Source organism: Camelus dromedarius, chromosome 12, assembly GCF_036321535.1.
Source record: "Camelus dromedarius isolate mCamDro1 chromosome 12, mCamDro1.pat, whole genome shotgun sequence".
NCBI lineage: Eukaryota > Metazoa > Chordata > Mammalia > Artiodactyla > Camelidae > Camelus > Camelus dromedarius.
In genome coordinates this window covers 40,804,351-40,823,609 of record NC_087447.1, presented here as the reverse complement: position 1 = coordinate 40,823,609, position 19,259 = coordinate 40,804,351, and the positions used below count along the sequence as shown (strand labels likewise).

Here is a 19,259-nt window from a genome sequence, read left to right as displayed (position 1 = left end):
GTTGTCATATAAAAACCTTGTTCCAAAGGGTCTTTCATGTGAAAATAGTGATCAGCAGAGTTTAGCTTGTAAAACAAATGTAACATTTCCACTCTGCTTGGAGAAAGACCGTCCCAGACACAGCAGCTCCCGGACATGGCAGCTCCCGGACACGGCAGCTCAAGTCATCAGGACGGCCGTGGCCATTACTGGGAGAAATTCAACTTGGTCTCCTTGGAAGGGGAGATGGGGTGGTTATGTTGAGAATTAAAAAGGGAAAAGGGGAGGAGAAGGCAGTTAACTCCTAACTCTGGGAAGCACTCGGGAACCACGGGCAGCTCCGGATGGTGAGGCTCTGAGAATTCAGAGGGAGCCTCTGGAGAAGTGGGAACAGATGTAAGGTCACAGTCTTCATGGCTGGTGGAGCTAGTGGGGCAGACAGTGAACTTGTACTGATACAGTGGCCTTATTAGAAGCTGTTCATTACACCTTCATAAGAGAAAATTAAAGGTCATGTGCCAGCAGTTTGACCACATATAGTAGCACTTTTAAATGCAGTTAGCAAGTAGGCTGTGTGTTAGTACTTCTGTCAGTTTCCAAGCCTAAGGAAAGGCCGGCTGCTGGTCTTGGTAGCCCTAAATAAGCACTAGCCAGAAGAATTATTTGACTGTTAACCACCAATCTTTTCTGTGCTGTTTTGACAACACAATTCACAACAACAACAAATTTTTGGAAAGGGTTTGATGAGTTTAAGGAGTCAGTCTGTCTCCTTCATTAAGTCCCTCTCTCCGTCCACCTCCTCATCTCCTTCTTCCCTTCACTGCAGTTTTATGAGCTCCTTCTCTCCACAGCCTCCTCTCCAGCCACGGCACTGTTCCCTTGGCCCCACCGGGCCTTTGCACGGCTCAGGGTGGCATGCCATCATAAGCTTCTGAGCAGACCTCTCCCCCTCACAGAGCCCTTCCCTGACCACTCCTTCTAGAACAGTGGCCAGGGCACGATGCTGTCGTCCGACCCCATGTTACTCTGCATCTCAGCACTGATATGAAATCATACCCTTTGTTTCCATGTTTGCCTGCTTCCCCCAATCAAACATAAGCTCCATGAGGACAGGCACTCTGTCCATGTCCCGCTGCACCCTCAGTGCAGTACCTACCTCATGGGAGAAACTCAAGAAATATTTCTTCCACTAAATACAAGAATGAATGAATTCTACATCAATTTGTTACCCTAATGGCTTTACTCCAGTTCTAAACAGGAAGCAGGTTTGGGGAAAGGCTCGCCTTTCCCTTCCCCCGCTCCTCTTTGGTGAGAGAAAAAGAGAGCTGGAAATAGAATGCGAGAAGTTTCCACAAATTTCTGGTCACCATAGAGACAGTGATTTTAGTTTATTAATCTCTTGCTCTTAAGCAGGCTGGGGCCCCACTGTGATTTCTCCAAATTGCTCAGCGCCAGTTATCTTGCAGCCTTCCTCATTAAGGAAGAGCTGGCCCATCCCTGTCCTGCAGCACTTTAATTAATCACTGCCGAGCAAAGCCCTGTGCTATTATGCTCATTATTGCATTTCCTCACCTGGCTACACCGTCTGCCTTGGAGCAATGCAGCTGGTCACTGCCCTGAACCCCTGAGCCTTCAGAAGCCAGCGGTGGGAGCAGGCAGCCTCCTCTCTGAGCCCAGGGCCTGGGACAGGGCTTTCGGTGCTGCCCTCTCCTTTCCCTCAACTCTCCTGAAGACGGGAGCTGAGGGCCTTCTGAAACAGCACTGAGTTCCAGCCGGAGAAAGTCACCGGCAGTGGTTCCCCCGTTAGACTCTCACGGCCCTCTTCGCTTGTCTTTCATGCCACATATATGCTACTGCAATGTGTTTTTACATGATTATTTAATAGATGTCAGTGTCTCCACTAGACTATAAGCTGTGTGAGGTCAAGACCACCTCTGCTTTACTCACCAGGTACCCCTCATGCCTCACACAGTGTCCAGCACAGAGTACAAACTCAGAAAGCACTGGCTGGCTGGCTAAGTGAACACAGGAGTAAATGCCTGAATAGTGCACAGTGGAACGGGCACAGGCTGTGAAAGCTCTGTGGGTGGGCATTCCACGGCGGCCTGACAGGCCAGGAATCACGGAATTGAGCATTCACTGCCCGCCCGACTGCAGCAACAAGCCCGATCATCCAGTAAGCCAGAGGGGCGGTGGAGGCAGTGGGGATACTCAGTGTGGCCAGGGGCTTCAAGGACGCGGCAGGGCGCCACATCTGGCTCCAGGGAGGAGACAATGGACATCTGAGAACGGGGAGTTTTAACAGTCAGTAAGGTAAGAGAAACGGGCCAGCCTGATCCAGGAACAGAATCGGACATACCAATCACTACAGGTAAAACTCTAAGTTGACGTGATCATCAAAATGTCCAGCTTTTATCAGAGGCAAAAGTTCTACAAACATCCTTTCTGGGGACTCTACTGATTCAGAGAAAAGAGCTGCTCGGCCCAACGTCAACTGCAAGGAGAACGAGAGGGAAACGAACCATTTACATGTAAACAGCCCATAGGAAGCAGAGTGGCCATCTGTTCCTAAAACATCTTATTAAAAATCCAGGGGAAATGGGATCCCTGGAAGGACATGGACAGCCACCCAGGGAACAACACTCAGCTGGCGCTGGTGGAAATGTCACATAAGGGACGGAGCATCTCCTGGTGGTGGGTTTGTTGGTGAGCAGGCCAGGCCTGGGGCAAGGACTGCTGAGGAGCTCGGGGTAGATGAAGGCAGGCCCTACGGCTCAGAAAAAGGAGGACGGGGCGTCCCTGCCCTAAAGCAGAGCCTGGCTCCGGCTTCTGATGCCCCAGACTCTGGGGCTGGGGAGAAATCACTCTGGCTGATCTGCCCCGCAGTGCCTGCCTGGCCCTCCTCTGATCGAGTGCCAGGGTGGACAGCCTGTCCTGTGTGGCAACTTGTCTGCCTCGTGGTCCTTTTGGTCATTAAAGTCATGACCGTGTCCCTCCAAGCCATCTTTTCTACAAATTAGAGACCCAGATAAAAAGTAGCAACAAGTTCAATAGCAGTTACTATGTTTCTGGCAAGTTTGAAGAGCTCTCAATATATTACACATTTAATCTTTGTATCACCATCGCGAATTTACAGATAGGAAAACCAATGCACAGAGAGGCGAGGTAACTTGCTGGAGGTCAACCAGCTTATAAATGAGAGTCCCAGCCTTGGGACCCAGGGAATCAGATTTTAAATAATCCAGCAGTGACTTCATCTGTTTGTCACATTACCCAGTTTTTCTTCAGAGCTGTCCTCCTCTAAACATATCACGCTTTCTCTACATCCCATAAAACCCAAATCTGCAGTTGTGATTTGAACAGCAGAGAACAGAACTCTCATCTCTCCATTTAAAGATATTAATACAGCTCATGATTACATTAACTTTAAGAACATTGCTACTGGATATATCCAGAAGGAACCCTACTTCAGGATGACACCTGCAGCACTATTTACAATAGCCAAGACATGGAAACAGCCTAAATGTCCATCAACAAATGACTGGATAAAGAAGATGTGGTATATTTATACAATGGAATACTACTCAGCCATAAAAACCGACAACATAACGCCATTTGCAGCAACATGGATGCTCCTGGAGAATGTCATTCTAAGTGAAGTAAGCCAGAAAGAGAAAGAAAAATACCATACGAGATCGCTCATATGTGGAATCTAAAAAAAAAAAAAAAGCATAAATACAAAATGGAAATAGATTCACAGACATAGAATATAAACTTGTGGTTGCCAAGGGGGCACGGGGTGGGAAGAGATAGACTGGGATTTCAAAATTGTAGAATAGATAAACAAGATTATACTGTATAGCACAGGGAAATATACACAAGATTTTATGGTAGCTCACAGAGAAAAAAATGTGACAATGAATATATGTATGTTCATGTATAACTGAAAAATTGTGCTCTACACTGGAATTTGACACAACATTGTAAAATGATTATAAATCAATAAAAAATGTAAAAAAAAAAAAAGAACATTGCTATTGGCCCATAATGTGTTTAAGTAACCAGGAACCAAAGTATTTTCCAAGATTGCTCTAGTTAAAAAGTATTTCGCCCTGTGTTTGTGTAGTTAGCATTTTGATGCAAAAGCAGAAGCATTACGCAGGCCATTGATTTTACCCCTTTGTCTGGAGGTTGTCCTCATGGAAGTCCCAACTTTCAAAGAGCTTGAGGTCATCTCCATGGAGCTGAGATCCCAGATCAGAAAAGCTCCCCTGGACAAGGTGAGGCAAGGGTGCTGAGTAGTGCCCTAGAGACACAGAGCCAGGAGAAAACCCTGGCTCTGCTACATGCCCCCTGCAGGAACTTGAACAAGTTTCTTAACCTTACAAATATTCAATATTCCCCTATATAAAATGGAGATAATAATAAGTACCCCAGAGAGACTTGAGGATCAAGTTAAAGGAGAAAATAGACATGAAGTGGTTTGCACAGCACTGGGCACACAGTAAGCCAGCAAGCAGAGGCTCCTGGTATAAATCCTCAGCCCCAGGTAGCAGCTCCCACGTGGTCCAGCAATCATGGTGCCAGGTCCTCAACCGAAGCTGCCCTTCTTCTCCCCCAGGACCAGATACACAAGTTACAGGGCCCAGTGCAAAAGGAAAATATGGTGGCCCTGTTCAAAAATTAGTAAGAATTTGAACACAGCACCAGCGGAGCATGAAACCAAGCACAGAGCAACTTTCTGCCTTCTTGGGTTCCTATGGAACAGGGGACTCTGTACTGGGTCCTGATACTAATATTACTATTGTAAGAAATTCCTACTAACTTGGTGGCTTCAAACAACACAAACTTGTTATCCTACAGTTCTGGAAGCCAGAAGTCTGACGAAGGTCTCATTGAGCTAAAATCAAAGGGTCGGCAGAACTGCATTCTTTTCTGGAGGTTCTAGCTGACAGAAAAGAATGAGCTATCGTTCTTTCCTTTTTCAGTGTCTAAAGGCTGCCCACTTTCATGGTTCTTTTCCACCTTCAAAGCCAGCATTGGCTGGTTGGGCCCTTCTCACGTTGCCACCTCTCTGGCTCTCTCTTCTAAGTGCCCTGTGATTACCTTGTCCCACCCAGATAACTCAGGATAATCTCCTTGTTTAAACTCAGCTGATTATCAGACTTAAATCCATCTGCAACCTAATTCTCCTTTGCCATGTAACATACCATATTCACAGGTTCCAGGGATTAGGACGTGGATACCCTCAGAAGGACATTATTCTGCCTACCATACACACTCATGAAGCCAGCCCTGTTGACCCTGAAGTTCAGAAACCTCAGATGTCTAGAGGCTGCGCCATGAAGACCCGACGGCCCTCCAATCCATACACACAAACCTGTGACCGTACTCACAGTGGTGGCAGCCACCCTGGATGGGCCCTAACCTGCTCCCGGGGTGGACCCAGAGCCCTGGCTCCAGGCTGCACTTTTTCTCTGCTATAATCCCATCCCGCTTCTTTCCAAGTGGATGTTCACACAGGATCTCTCCAGCTCAGGACCCAGGGCTCCTTTGGGGGTGTGTGTGTGGATCTGTCCCAGATGCTCCCACCTGGGGCTACAGAAAATAGCTTAATCCCCTTTACCAGCCCCCTGTGCCTCAGCCCCACACCCTAACCCACCAGGCAACCCAAGAGCCAGGCCACCCTAACCCCTGGAGGGATGTGGACCTCAGGGGATGCTGGAGAGAAAGGCATCATTACTGACAGCTCAGGAACCTCTGAGGATCTGCCAGCAAAAGGCAGGAAGCAGCACCTGCCAGAGGCTCTGCCCTGAGCTACCTTGGAGGTAGGCCATAGAGTTACCATGGCAACAGGATAGCCCTACAGCCAGGACCCGGAGCTCCCCCTTTTCCTACTCATACCCACTAGATCAGGTGCTCGTCCCTTACACTTTCCCCTGGCCCCTGCCTGCAGAAAACACTGAGGCAGGCACCTGCTGCTGTGGAACTGGTGAGTACATACGCATGTGCTACTGACCCCACCACCATCGCTGGGGTGGGAGGCCCACCCTTACCTTCCTGCCTGAGCTGGCGAGCTTGCTTTAACCGCCCCCCCATGATGCTCCTTCCGCACAATCACAATCCATCTTCTCAATGACCCCCCCCCCAAATGATGCTACCTCCATTCTCCCTCTTCATTCTGCAGGCAGAAGTCTTCCCTGTTCTCTTTCCATACCCTATTTTTTTTTTAAATAGATGTTTAACTTACATGCAGTAAAATGCACAAGATCTTAAGTGTATAGTTTGATGGGGCTTTGACAAAACATAAAATCATATAACATATAAACATATAAAATCAATCACATCCCAATCAAGACTTGTTTTTCTCTTTTTCTCTTTTTGCCTCTGGGAGGTTACATTTGGATCCTACAGACAAGAAGGAGAGGGGACACTGGGAGGCCAGAGGAGGGACGTAGAGAAAACCACGGGGATGTCTGCAGCTTGCATCTGGGGACACGAGGTATGGAGCAAAGTTCAGCCAGGCTGAGACACAGTTTTTCTTCCCTTCAATCCTCAGGCTTGGGTGTCTTCCAACCCAAGAAGGAAGAGGGCAAACCTCTGCCCAGATCAGGCAAAGGCAACCACGCGGTGAGGTCCAGGAGGCCCACCAGAGGAAGCCACTACTTTCCTGTCTCCTCTGGGTGGTCCCACCCAGATAGCCAAAGCCCTGCTCTGCTCTTGTTATAACAATGCAGGGAGAATGAATGAACTTTGATTTCCCCGAAAGCCAAGTATCCTGGCACCCAGAGGAAATTTGTCCTCTCTCTGCATGAACTGAAGAGCCCAGGTGAGGCTAATGACACATTTCTGATTCCTGTGTCCTTCCTTTCTCAGGGGAGGGTGGTCAAAATTGGTAAAGGGGGGCTCCTTACAGACACCATTCCCCAGGTCCAGCCTTCCTGAGCAGAGGCCCCAGGAGGACAGGGCTTCCATGGACAAGTACAGCCCCTGACTTACTAGAAACCTGCAAGGATGACTCCTCCCCAAGGAGTCAGGAGATGGCCTGCAAGTTTTCCGATCACTTGTTTTACTTTCCCACCACCTTCCATTCTGTATCCTACTACTGTGGGAGCTCCTTGCTTAACTGGGTGCCTGGCACACACTTGGTGCTCAATAAACGCTTCTTGAATGAATAAACTAATGAAACCCAGCAACTAGCTTGATGGACTTTCTTCCTTCTGGTTACCTCTGATCCTGTGTATAAGACACTGATCACAATTTGGTCCTTTCTCAGATAGAGGACAAGGTGGGTCAGATTCCCCACAGAAAGGAGACAAAATAAGGGTCCAGCCAGAGATGATGGAAGGCAGGGTGAGGCAGGATTTGAGACACCCACTTTTTGGTCCAGGAATGAAGCCAACATGCATAACGCCAGGGTTAGAACTTGGAAGAGCAAAGTCAAGAACATAAAGAGCAAAGGGCAGAATCCAAGGATGCCTCCAGGGCCAGAGGTCCCCAGGGGCAAATAGGAGGTAACCGGCAGAAAGGCACAGGGGCTGGGACAGAAGCAAAGTCCACCTGGTGTGATTCTTCTGATTCTTCTAGAGACTGTCCTTAGCATAAGGCTTCCTCTCCAGATGCTCCCTCCACCCCCACCTTCCTCGCTCCAAATCCCAACATTAGCGTAGCTGAGGCATCACTTTATGCCTTGATAATGGGTTTGAGTTTCCCTAAATCAATTTTGCCTAACACTTGCAGAGAGACCCTCCTGACCCAGACAAGCTGATCAACTCCATACTATACACTGTTAGAGCAGGTCCCCATTCCCAGTAGAGTGACACAAAGGACACCTCAAGGCAGTAACACACAGTGGTGGTTATTGCCAGACTGTGTGGGTTCAAATCCCAAGCTCTATCACTTGGGCAGATTATATAATGTCTCTGTGCCTCAGTTTCCCCTTCTGTAAAATGGAGACCAATAACAATACTGTGAAATAGTAAGAAATACATCTGTTGGTCTGTGCTCCCAGTTCCTGATAATATTTAGTCTTTGATCCACTTCTTGAGCCAGAGCTCCCTTGTCATTTCTTGTGTGATAGAAGTATCTTTTGAGCTAATGAGGTGATTCTTGGATGGCTCCTGAATGAGGGCTGGTCACCAGAAAGACTAAGCTATGATTAGAAGTTTGGAACTTCCAGCCCCCTCCTCCAGAGAGAGGGGAGAGGCTGGAAAATGAATTAACAATCGATGATGCCTACATGATGATGACTCCATCAAAATCCCTGAAATGCGGAGTTCAGAGAGCCTCCCACATACTGGGAGGGTGAGGCACCCCAACTCCACAGGCACAGAAGCTCCTGAGCTTGGGACCCTTCCAGACTCACCCCATGTCTCTTTTCATTTGCCAGTTCTTCTGTATCCCTTAGCATAATCCTTAATGATTTGCTTCATCCTTCATCCTTTATAATAAATTGGTAAAATTTTCCCTAATTCTATGGGTTATTCTAGCAAATTATTGAACCCAAGGAGGGGCTGAACCCCAATCAGTAGCCAGTCAATGAGAAATACAGGTGACTAGCTGGGACATGTGACTGGCATCTGAAGTGGGGCCAGCCTTGTAGGACTGAGTCCTTAACTTACGGGACCTGACACTAACTCCAGGTAGATAGTATCCAAATGGAATTGAATTGTATGGACACACAGCTGGTGTCACAGAATTGGTTAGTGTGGAAAAAAACCCAAACATCTGGTATCAGGAGCACCCTGGGTAGGAAAGTAACAGAAGACAGTGTGTGTTTCCTAGACAAATACCTACTCCAGAAGATTACTGTGAGATGTCAAAGACTTAATATAAATAAAGTATCAAATGTTTCTCTGAAAACAAGGTTTATGCTATATTAATGTGTTCTGGTGTAATTTGAAATAGGATGACAGTAAAGATATTAAAAAAGATGTTTCCAAAATGAGTTAAACGGGATAAGCAAGCAATGACCTTGTTACAAGGCAGAAATGTTTTCATGGAAATGAACAGACCAAGAGATGCACTGTTTTACCCAAACACATGCTTGTTTTGAGTGGTCCATCAACAGCTCTCCAATCTTGGGTGTGTGTCTGGCACTGGAGCTGAAGTACAGCTGGACAGGGCCTTCCAAGTTCACGTGCAAAGAGAAATCACCATTGGTAAAGCCATTGCAGGAGCCCCAGTGGAGAGGCAGAAGGCTCAGCTCCGCCTTTATCAGAGATTCTGCTTTTTGGGCTATAAAGAGGGGTTGATGGGAGCCACCTTGCCCCACAGGTGAGGAGTGGGCGCTCTATAAGCTGTAAAGCTCTGTGCAGACGCAAGGTCTTTGCATGATAATGACTGCTCCTCTCCAGGGGCTCGGCAGGAAACCGCAAAATTCTGCCCACCTGGAGTTCTTCAGAGACCGTTTCTTAGTAAACTTGGGAAGTCCCGGCTGGGCTGCCTCTGAAAACGTACTTCCTCCAGAGCTTGTTTACTGGGGAGCCTGCCCTTCTGAGAAAGGCCCCGGGGACTCAGTCCGTGCACCCTGCCACTCTCCGTTTCTCTCCCGCAGAAGCAGGCAGGACTGGTGTGTGGTGGGGCCTCTCAGCAAAGGCTGGGGGACTCCAGGTTTCCCTGGGCCAGAAAAAACCAGACCTAATGACACAGCATACAGCAGGTACTCAATAAATGTCTATGAAACTGTACTGAGCTCTCCTCCATAAAGAACAGAGCCTCCAAACCCAGCAGCAAGATCTTTCCTGAAAACTCCAGATAAAAGCTTACTGTATTTGCAGCTTTAAGAAAATTTTTAAAATAAGGAGAAAGGCAGAAAAAGAAGGTGTGTGTGTGGAGGGGAGCTCACAAAAGTTAATGAGATTTTCTCAGCTGTGGTACGTGCTCACATTTTTAATAATTAGGAGTAATAAAAATTCTTACCAAACCTTAAAGGAACATCTTCTGTAACAAAGAGAGAAGTCAAGACAGACTTCTTTGTTGGGTGTAATGACTTGTTAGCCTCAGAAGATGGATGTGCTTTAAAAAACTAATTTACAGGAAAAAAATAATTGTTCATAAAAATGCAACTAATTGTGTTAAAATGACTTATTAACAGGAATGCCAGATGATTCTAATGCCCTTAAGGATTAAATTAGGTTATTAATCTCTAAAATTTCTAATGGAAGAAAGCTTTCCCCTGCTCAGCAGATGGAGAAACTGAGGCTGAGGGAGGCGGCAGGGGAGAGGGACCCGCCCAGCACAGGCCGAGGGGGCAGACCCCGGATGAAGCAGGAGGAGCACCCAGGAGTCTAGGCACCCAGTCCTGGCTCTGTCCCCAGCACTGTGGTGGCCCCACCTCCCCAGGGGCAGCTCAACAAGGGCCCGGCCACTGACTCTGCTCACCCACTGGGTCTGAGGTCAGGTAGGGGCCGGTCAAGGGGCAGGCGGTCACTGAGGTAGGCGTTGTAGCCGTAGTACTGGAACTGCTTCAGGGCCACACGCCGGCCTTCGGGGCTGAGCTCCTGGCCCCAGTGTGCAAACAGGGAGGAATCTGTGAAGGGCTCAGCCTCTGCCTCCTCAGGTTTGGCGGGAGTTTCTGGAGAAAGAATGGATAAGGACACAGTGGGTCAGAGTGCACCCTTGCATATGCCATGTCAACCCCTTTCTCTTCCTCACCACTGCCTTGAGTAAAACAATCTCAGCCTCAGCTTTGCAGGTGGTGGAAGGGAAACTGGAATCTTTACGCTTCCCCAAACTCAGTAATCCATCCATCCATCCATCCATCCACCCAACAAACACTAGCATAAAGGATAGGGAAATACCCCAACATGGTCTGCTGGGAAGCTGATGGATGTGACCCTGATGACCCATGACTTTAAATCAGAACCCCTTCCTTCCCCAGCCTGCCTTTCTTCCAGCAATGCTGGCCACAGCCCTGGAGTAGGTCTTCTGCCTCTCTTTCCCCAGATTGCACCCCTATTCCCTGCCAGTCCCAAGCCTGCCCCACACCCAGGTTCCCGAGCTGGAGATCTGCTGCTCTGCCCAATTCTTGCCAGCCCACCTCCCTCTCCACTCTCTGGCCCTGCGGTGAGTTGCCTGGTCCCACGACATGGCATTCACCTGGCTACAAGGACTGCCAGCCAGACTTCTGCCAGTTGCTTCAGACTCTATCCCCAGGATAGGGAATCACTGGCACAGGGCATGGCCAAACCACTCACAGGCCCCCACACACTCTGGCCACTGTTCACTGGACCCCTGGTAGACTTTGTAGGGGGCAGTCCTAATGCCAGGTCTCTCGGTTTTCCTGGAACTTTCCAAGGAAATGGAAGGGGCATTATTGCCTATAAGAGCAGAGGCTTCGATTCACACAGATGCAGATTCAAATAAACTCCTGCTCCAACATTAACTGGCTATGTGACCACAAGCAAACACTCAACTCCTCAACGCCTCAAGTTCCCCACCTGTAATGCGGGAATAGTCATACCTGGAACCCAGCACCCCCAAGATCTGCGAGGATTATATCCAATAGCATGTATAAAGCACTGAGCCCAGCATATGTCTCAGAGTAAGCACACACTACATGGTAATCAGGGTTGCTATAGCAAGGGGAGCCTGGAGGATCATTTAAATCCATCTTTTATGGGGGAACAGGTAGATCTTGCCAGGACATAGACTGATGGGTCAGGACTATAGAATTCATTCCCAGGTACAGGTCGTCAGGTAATCACTCAAGGTCAGAAATCAGAGAAACTAGAGAGAGATTCTAAACCCATTGGACGGTGCCTTCCACACTCATAAATGTGACATAAGTAAGACATGGAACCAGGAGCCTGGAATGAGACAGAGACCAGGAGGAAGCAGAAGTGGGTTAGGAACAGGAGAGACAGGCTTGGGACACTTCCCAGTGTCCCCTTGGCTGTCTGTGTGTAGCCAGTAGGTGCCTGACACACCTATGCCAGGTAATTTAAAGGTACAGGCTGGAGATAGGCAAAGGTTCCTGTTGGGGAGCTCAGAGCTATGGACCACAGCTCTTCCTACCACCTCCTTCTGAGGGATGTTCAGAAGAGCCGGTCTGGGAGAGGGGAGGAGGCTTGGGAATAATAGGGGGACCCTTCCAACACCCAGGACCCTCCTATCATGGAAGGGATGGATGCTCCAGGGAAAGGAAGCCCCCATCACTGGAGGTACACAAAGGGTGTCATGGACGGAAGGGGGCTGTGGTAGCTCCCTGCAAATCAGAGGGCCGATGATTCTGAGAGCAGAGCAAGCACATCGATGCCAGGGACCTTAGAGAGATGCCAAAAGATGTGCAAACGGAGCTGGGACTCACAGGTGGCAGGTGAACACGCATATCCTTGGGACACACTCCAAACTGGAGATCTGTGTGACTCCCGGGACAACTATCGCAGCTAGCCCTTGCTGAGTGCCCACCACGAGTCAGGCTCTGCTGTAAGCATTTTTCACACACCAGCTCATCTCTACAAGGTGGGAACTGTTACTGTCTCCTTTCTACAGATAATGAAAGTGAAGCACAGAGAGGGTAAGAAACTTGCCCCAGTTCACTTAGAAGGAAGGAAAGGAGCTGAGATTCAATCCCAGGAGGGGACTGTCGCCTGAGGTCTTAACCACTAAGAAACACTGTGTCTTCAGAGCCAAGGGCTGGACCCACGTGAATTCCAAAGACAAACAAGGTCTATCATCTCGACTACCTTTTCCTTAAAGATATGAAAGGAAACTCATATATTAAACAGATTAGGCCACATCAAGGAGTAGGTTGCAAATGACATGAGCATTTTTACGACAAAGCAAGAGATTTTAGGACCGTGGTGCTACTCAGAGCTGCATCCCGGAACTCAGGCTGCCCCTGTCCCCCCTGGCTGGGCATGTATGAAGGGAAACACAGGGCTCATCTGATCTTGAAGGTCCTTGTTATCGCTAAGAAGATGGATGACTCATTCACTTGGAATGGGGGGCAGTAAAAATCTAAATCAGTGAACCAACCGAATCAGATAATATTTAACAGAAATGGAGTTTTACTGCCCTCACATACCTAAGTGGATATTACCAAGTAAAATGAGATCAGTTAATGAAAAAATTATGATTCACAATTGGGCTGGTGTTGCATAAAAATGGATTAAAACATATTAAAGTCCTGGGTTGCACCACATGCTCCTGCCTTTTTACTCAGGATGGGTATGAATGAGAACAAACTTAAAAGCAGTGGATCCTGAATAATAAGTCAGGGACGTGATGGCCAGAAGAGGTGTATTTGTTGAATTTCTGCCGGAGCCAAGCAAGGTGCTGACTGATGTCTTTACCCAAGGTTATCTCTGTCGTGCTCATGGGTGTGGACTCCATGAGGGTAGGATGCCATCTGTCTTGTCCCCTGCTGTATCTTTGGCTCCCAGCACAACACATGTCTCTTACAAGGGGCTCGGTGCATCATTTTAAAATAAATTTAGTTAATAAGTACTCCACAGTGGTTAGTTACTAGACATGAGGAAACCAAAGATGAAGAGGTTAAATGACTAATTATGAGGTCACCCAGTTTGTCAGGGACATTGAAGCTTTCCTCTACATCACAAATGGCAAACTGTGGTCTGAGGGCCAAATCTGGCCCACCATCTATTTTGTAAAGAAAGCTTTTCTGGAACACACATCACATCCACTTGCTTATGTATTACCTACAGCTGCTTTAGCGCTGCAAAGGCAGAGTGGGTGCGGCAGAGACCACATGGCTTGCAAAGTGGAAAATATATGCCATCTGGCCCTTTAATAAAAACTGTGCTGACCGCCTGCTCTACAGCTTACATTTGACATCTCTTAGGTAAGGAGGCTTTGCCTCTGCTAATCTATTTCCTTAAGAGCACTGGCTATAGAAACAGAATCCACAGAATCCAGCTCTACCATTGTCCAGTTTGGTCTAGCTGATCTGCACCTCAGTTTCCTCATCTGGAAAGTGGGCTGGATAATAATAGGACCTTCTTCACAGACCACTTGAGATGGTCCATGTGAGGAGCTTAGGCCAGTGCCTGACATGTAATAAATATTAATTAGCTCAACGAGTGTCTGATGCTGAGGGCCATGGAGGAACTCGGAGTCCCCAGCCCACCATAGTGCTCTTCCCCCGACTCCTCTTGAGTTCAGATGGGATAGATGAATGGCCCTGCCCTGATATCCCAGCTTGGGAAGATGCTGCTGCCATCCAGCCCCACAGGAAGGGGCTCCATGTCCACAGAAAGTGGCCTCCCCTTAACCAGTCCTCAACCCAACTCCCCTCACTCTCCAGTAGGAAAGCAGATCTACACGGTCGCCAGCTAAGGAGGACCATGTCTGACACAGTTGGGGTGACGGCAAAGAGACCTCAGGGAAGGGCCTGGGCTGGGTCCACTGCACTGCAGGGGCCCAAGGGTGTCTGGACACATCTAGTGAGGGACCAGACCCACAGATGTCTCTCACCCAGGGACAAGGCACTCCCAGGCGCAGACTCGGGCTGTGGCTCCTGCTGGAGTTCACTTTGGGCCACGCCTGACCAAAGAGCAGAGGTACTAAAGAGAGGTGTGTGTTCAGGGGGCTGAGGACCCCCAAGGGAGAGCTTGTCCATGGCACTGATGAGCAAGGCACCGTGAACTCAGCCCAGCGGCCACGCCAGAGCGTTTGGAGGGTTCTGAGTACAGCACGGAGGCCAGTCCCTCACCTAGCCCTGGTGCATGTCTGAGTCCTAGGGATAAGCAGGCTGAGAGGGAACACTGAAGGGTTATTCCGCTAGACAGCCGCACGCAGGACCCAAGTGGTACCTGTGTAACGCTCAGGCAGGGCGGGAGGCATTCCTCCGCCTTCCCTGACTCGCCATGAGCAACCAGGTGTTGTGGGCAGAAGGAGCCCCAGCGGGGCCTGAGGAGACCCATAGGCTGGGGAGACAATGCCATGCTATGCCCCCCTCTCTCGGGACCCTCCCACGGCCAGCTGTCTCCCTCGGTCTCTGCACAGAGCAGAAACTGGAGAACAAGAACCAGGGCTGCCAGAGCCTCAGCAGGGCTGCGTGGATGGGGAAGGAAGAACCACAGCACAGACGGCAAGTCTGAAAGGCCCAGGGCTGGCCATAGCATTTGGAAATAGCTTACGAACCGACAAGCACATATGCCAAAGCCCCGCCTCCTCCCCATCACCAAAGGTAATGTCCACAGTAGCAAAGTGCATTATTATTATTTTTTCCCCAAAGTACATTCTTTGAGATCCAATGAGGAGGGGACTTCAGGCTAATCTTGGGTGTTTACTGCAAAAGCTTTGCCCCTGGGCTGATGCCCTTGTACCTTGCACCCCAGTTCCATCTCACTGGCCCTGCCGGGTGGTGAGGCCAGGCCATCACAGTGGCCCTATGATGAAGGTTCTATCATTCCCATCACACATGAGAGGAAACTGCAGCTCAGAGACATGAAAGAACTTGCTGCTAAAACCCCTCCTCCTCCTAAGCCCAACCCCCCCTCCACGTCCTGGGCTAGATGCACGTCTGGCTTGAGGACGGGAAAAACCTCAGGCCCTGGGAAGCTGCTCAGACGGCCTGCACTGGTTCCCGGGAGCTGTTAAACTACTGAAATACCTTCACAGCGCTGGGTAAACAGCTGCTTCCTAGAGTCCCTCCAGGTGGCCTTCTTACCCCAGCTGCTCTGGCCCTTTTCTTGGTTGGCATGATCCAGATCTTTCCACCAGCCAGCAACTAAAAGGTGCACGCCTGGCCCGCCCGGAGCCCGGGATCCTGCTCCATGCTGTGACCAGCAGTCATGCAAGTTGGTTGGTGCTTGTGCCTTGCTGGGTAAGTATCATCTGACTATTACTTGTTCGAGCCCTTCCTAGGAGGCCCCTGTGGAAAAGAATTACTGGTTTCTGGAGACCTTTCACTCAGCGCATCCGCTTCCCCACGTTAGTGCCCAGGCCTCATTGTGCCTGACCTGTTTTCCAGAAACTTCTGCTGGTGATCACACAGGGCATCCAGGAAATGCCACAGTAGGGTCTCCAAGATGTGCCTACGGTGCCTGACATGCAGCCCACTAATGAGAACAGAGAATTACAGGTTCCCGTCCTGACAGCCTCTGCACTAATTCAGATACAGGAGGGCAGTGGGGCCACAAGCAGCTTGCGAAGCTGTGAGCAGTGAATGCTCCCAAGTCTGCAGTGCAGAGCCGAGGCCCTGGGCTCACAAGCTGGGCATAAGGAGCACATCTGGAGGCCCCGCCAAGGCCTGCGAGGTTTCTGAAGTCGTGGATGCTGAGCGCAGTGGGAAAACCTGCGTGAGGGTGGCTGCTTCAGTGCGCGGCCCGAGTGGGGGCCGGCCCAGCTGCTTTCGCTCCAGAGTCTTGCCAAGACTGCATGGTGGAATGAAAGGAAAATGGGTTCTGGAGTGAAACAGACATTGTGATGCTGCCCAGCCCCGTCTACTTCTGTCTGTCCTCGGTAAGGACCACGTTCCTGGAGAGCTCCCCATCTTCTGAAGCTGAGCCACTGTGTCAGCTCCTGTCATGCACTCTGAGGTGCTGGTGGCTTTTTAGAGGAGCTGCAGGAGAAGCTGTGGCCCAGAACTCTCCCTAAGCAGGAATCCAGCACCCAGCTCTGCTCCTTGCATTTCAGGATGAACTCTAAAATAGCAAGAGAAGCGTTCACAAGGCACAACTGCTGCTGGAGGTCAAAGTTATTTGGGGCTGGGCAGCAGGACTGGCTAAGCCCTGCCGAGGGGTGGACAGAAGCAGCTGGGACACAGCTCACGTGGCTTAGGACCCCCAGCCCATGGTCCAGGCTGCACTGTGCACTCCTTGGAAGTGGCAGCTCTGTTTCTGGTCCCTTTGCATGGACACATTTAGGAGTATTTTCCCAGGAAAGCAGTAGAGCCTTCCTGTTTCTTACGGACTTTCTCAGTCACTTGTATGGCTCTCTTTCAGACAGAGCCACGAAGGGTATGAGGGTGGGTGGGGAGGGGGCCTTGCTCCCGCCCTGTAGCCAGTCCTAAAGCCACGGCTGTTTTGGTTTCAGCCCTCAGGGCAAGTTCAGAGCTGGAGCTTCGGGTATTTAGTGGTGAAAGCCAGAGCCCCGGGCCAAGGAGGTGGGGTGGGGGGGAGTAGGACAGGCAGGCGGGTGTCGCAGGTAACTGCCTGCCACATGCACTGGGGCCCTGTGTCTGAGGTTCATCCGGGGGACAGGCACAGCCGCTCCCGTCTCCTGGCCCTCCTCCCGGAGTGTCCTGGGCACCCTGCCTCCCCACTCCCTCTGGACAAAATCCACAGGCCAGCCCTTCAAGTCTCCGTTTCCTTTCTTGTGAAATGGGAACAGACTGCCAGCCTGCTGGGCAGAGCCACTGAGAAGTCAGCTTTCAGAAGGATGAAGGCTAAGCATTAAATAATGGAACGAGCACTGCTGAATATCCCAGATAAGAATTCTTAAAGGATGTTTCCTTTTTTTCCACTCCTTTTATTTTTTTAACAGCTTTATTGAGGTATAATTTACATACGATAAAATTCACCCATTTCAAATGTACAATTCAGTGATTTTTTTTTTAGAAAAATTTTCTTCCATTTTTGAGATGCCTTGTTGCATGCTTTATTTGGGTTAAGAAGAAAGGGGCTACTTGAATATCCAGAAACATATGCTGAATATCTAGAAATGCTGATTGTGGGAGTTCGGTATCACCTGCCTGCTGGCTTGCCACTGGTGGGAAGGGACCATTATTCCCACTAAAGAGCCTGATGCCCGGGTCTGGCCCAGGAAGCCCAAGCAGCGTGTGCAGAGCATCAAAGCCAGTCCACCCAAGCCATGCTGATGACGCAGGATTCACACCAACACACAGCGAGGCGTTCACCCGAGAACAGCAGTGGCCAGCGCTGGCTGTCTTCAGTTTGCCATCCTCTGGGCACCCCTCACAGCCCGGGATGTGTGTCCCCATACATCCTCCTCCAACTCCCAGCCCTCGGTCCAAAGCGGGGCCCCGGGCGTGTCCCAGCAGAGGGAGGCACCGAGTGCCTGTGGGAAGCAGCTGGGTCTGAGAGGCAGGAGGCCTCAGCCGATCCTCACCTCTGATACCGGGCAAACTTCGAATCTTTGGGCCCCATTTCCCTTCCATGAGGTGGACCCAGTATTTGGATTCCACTGGGGAGAAAAAGGAGGACTTGAGCACATCATTGCAATGCTTCTTATCTCTCGAAAAGCAAGACATTACGCTTCCACTTGTACTTCCACTCCCAAGGGGAAATTTTCAGATTTTTAAAAAACATCCTCTGATGTGCTAAGAGCCCTAATAATAAGGAAGCGAAGGTCTGCCCTCCTCTCTGCCTCTAGAGGTGCGCTAGCACACGAGCGGAAGGGCTTTGCCCAGCAGCCCCCACAATTAGGCTTTCCCTTCCAGGAATCCTCAGAACTGCTAAGAGAAAGAAGTGGAACCGGCAGGAAAGGGCTTGGAGATAATCGGAGGAAAGGAACTCTGACGGCCTCAGGTCCGACGGCATTAAAATCCTCTGGGACGATGTCATTCATCGAGGCGAAGGCAACTCTGGGGAGAGCTTCCACGGCAACTAACGGTGTTGCAGGGAAGGAGGCAGCTTCCTCAGGATGCCCTCCTGCCTCTCTGCTTCTTCCTCACCAGCTCTGATTGAACTGTCCCAGACTCAGCTTCTCCGCTTTGAATTGGCGTTGGCATTTGGGTACCCAAAACTCAGGCCTTCAAAGCTCCCTAAAGCTGTAGTGCTATTGTTTTGGGGGTTTCCCATCTGAGATTCTGAGAAAAATGCACACTGGCACGTAATAAAACAATCTGCATCAGCTTCACGGGAGTCCTGAGAAGCAGTATGATATAAAGCAGGGATCGGCAAATGTTTTCTGTAAAGGACGGTAGTGAGTATTTGAGGATTGTAGGTCACATGGTCTTGGTTATAATACTCAACTCTGCCACTGTCTCTCAAAAGCAGCCATAGATAGTATGTAAGTGAGCACGTGTGGCTTTGTTCCAAGAAGACTATCTCTAAGGCAGGAAGCAGGTCAGATTTGGCCCCCAGGCTGCAGTGTGCTGGCTCCCGGTGGCACAGACTGTGGCTCCTGGCTGCCACGTCTACGGGATGGCCATGTCATAACCACTCTGTGCCTCAGTTTCCTCACTTGTAAGTAGGATAACCATACCTACTTCATAGGGGAGTAGTGAGGAGTGGAGGAGGGAATCTGTGTCCAGCACTCAGAACAGTGCCTGTACCTTGTCAGCTTGGTGAAAGTGTTAGCTAGGATCTGCTGGCTTGTCAAGCGTCTCTGCCCCAGGATTCCAACCC

General features: G+C 49.8%; 1 protein-coding gene across 2 annotated transcripts in view; it reads right to left on the bottom strand.

The window, feature by feature from the left end:
• The window catches only part of GALNT18 (polypeptide N-acetylgalactosaminyltransferase 18), a 313,567-nt gene that overhangs the window by 139,015 nt on the left and 155,293 nt on the right, over nucleotides 1-19,259 (bottom strand). For both annotated transcript variants that reach the window (XM_064492571.1, XM_031460024.2), the window contains exon 2: nucleotides 10,363-10,555. In XM_064492571.1, the coding sequence (XP_064348641.1) occupies nucleotides 10,363-10,555 (193 nt within the window). The remainder of the gene's footprint in view (nucleotides 1-10,362; nucleotides 10,556-19,259) is intronic.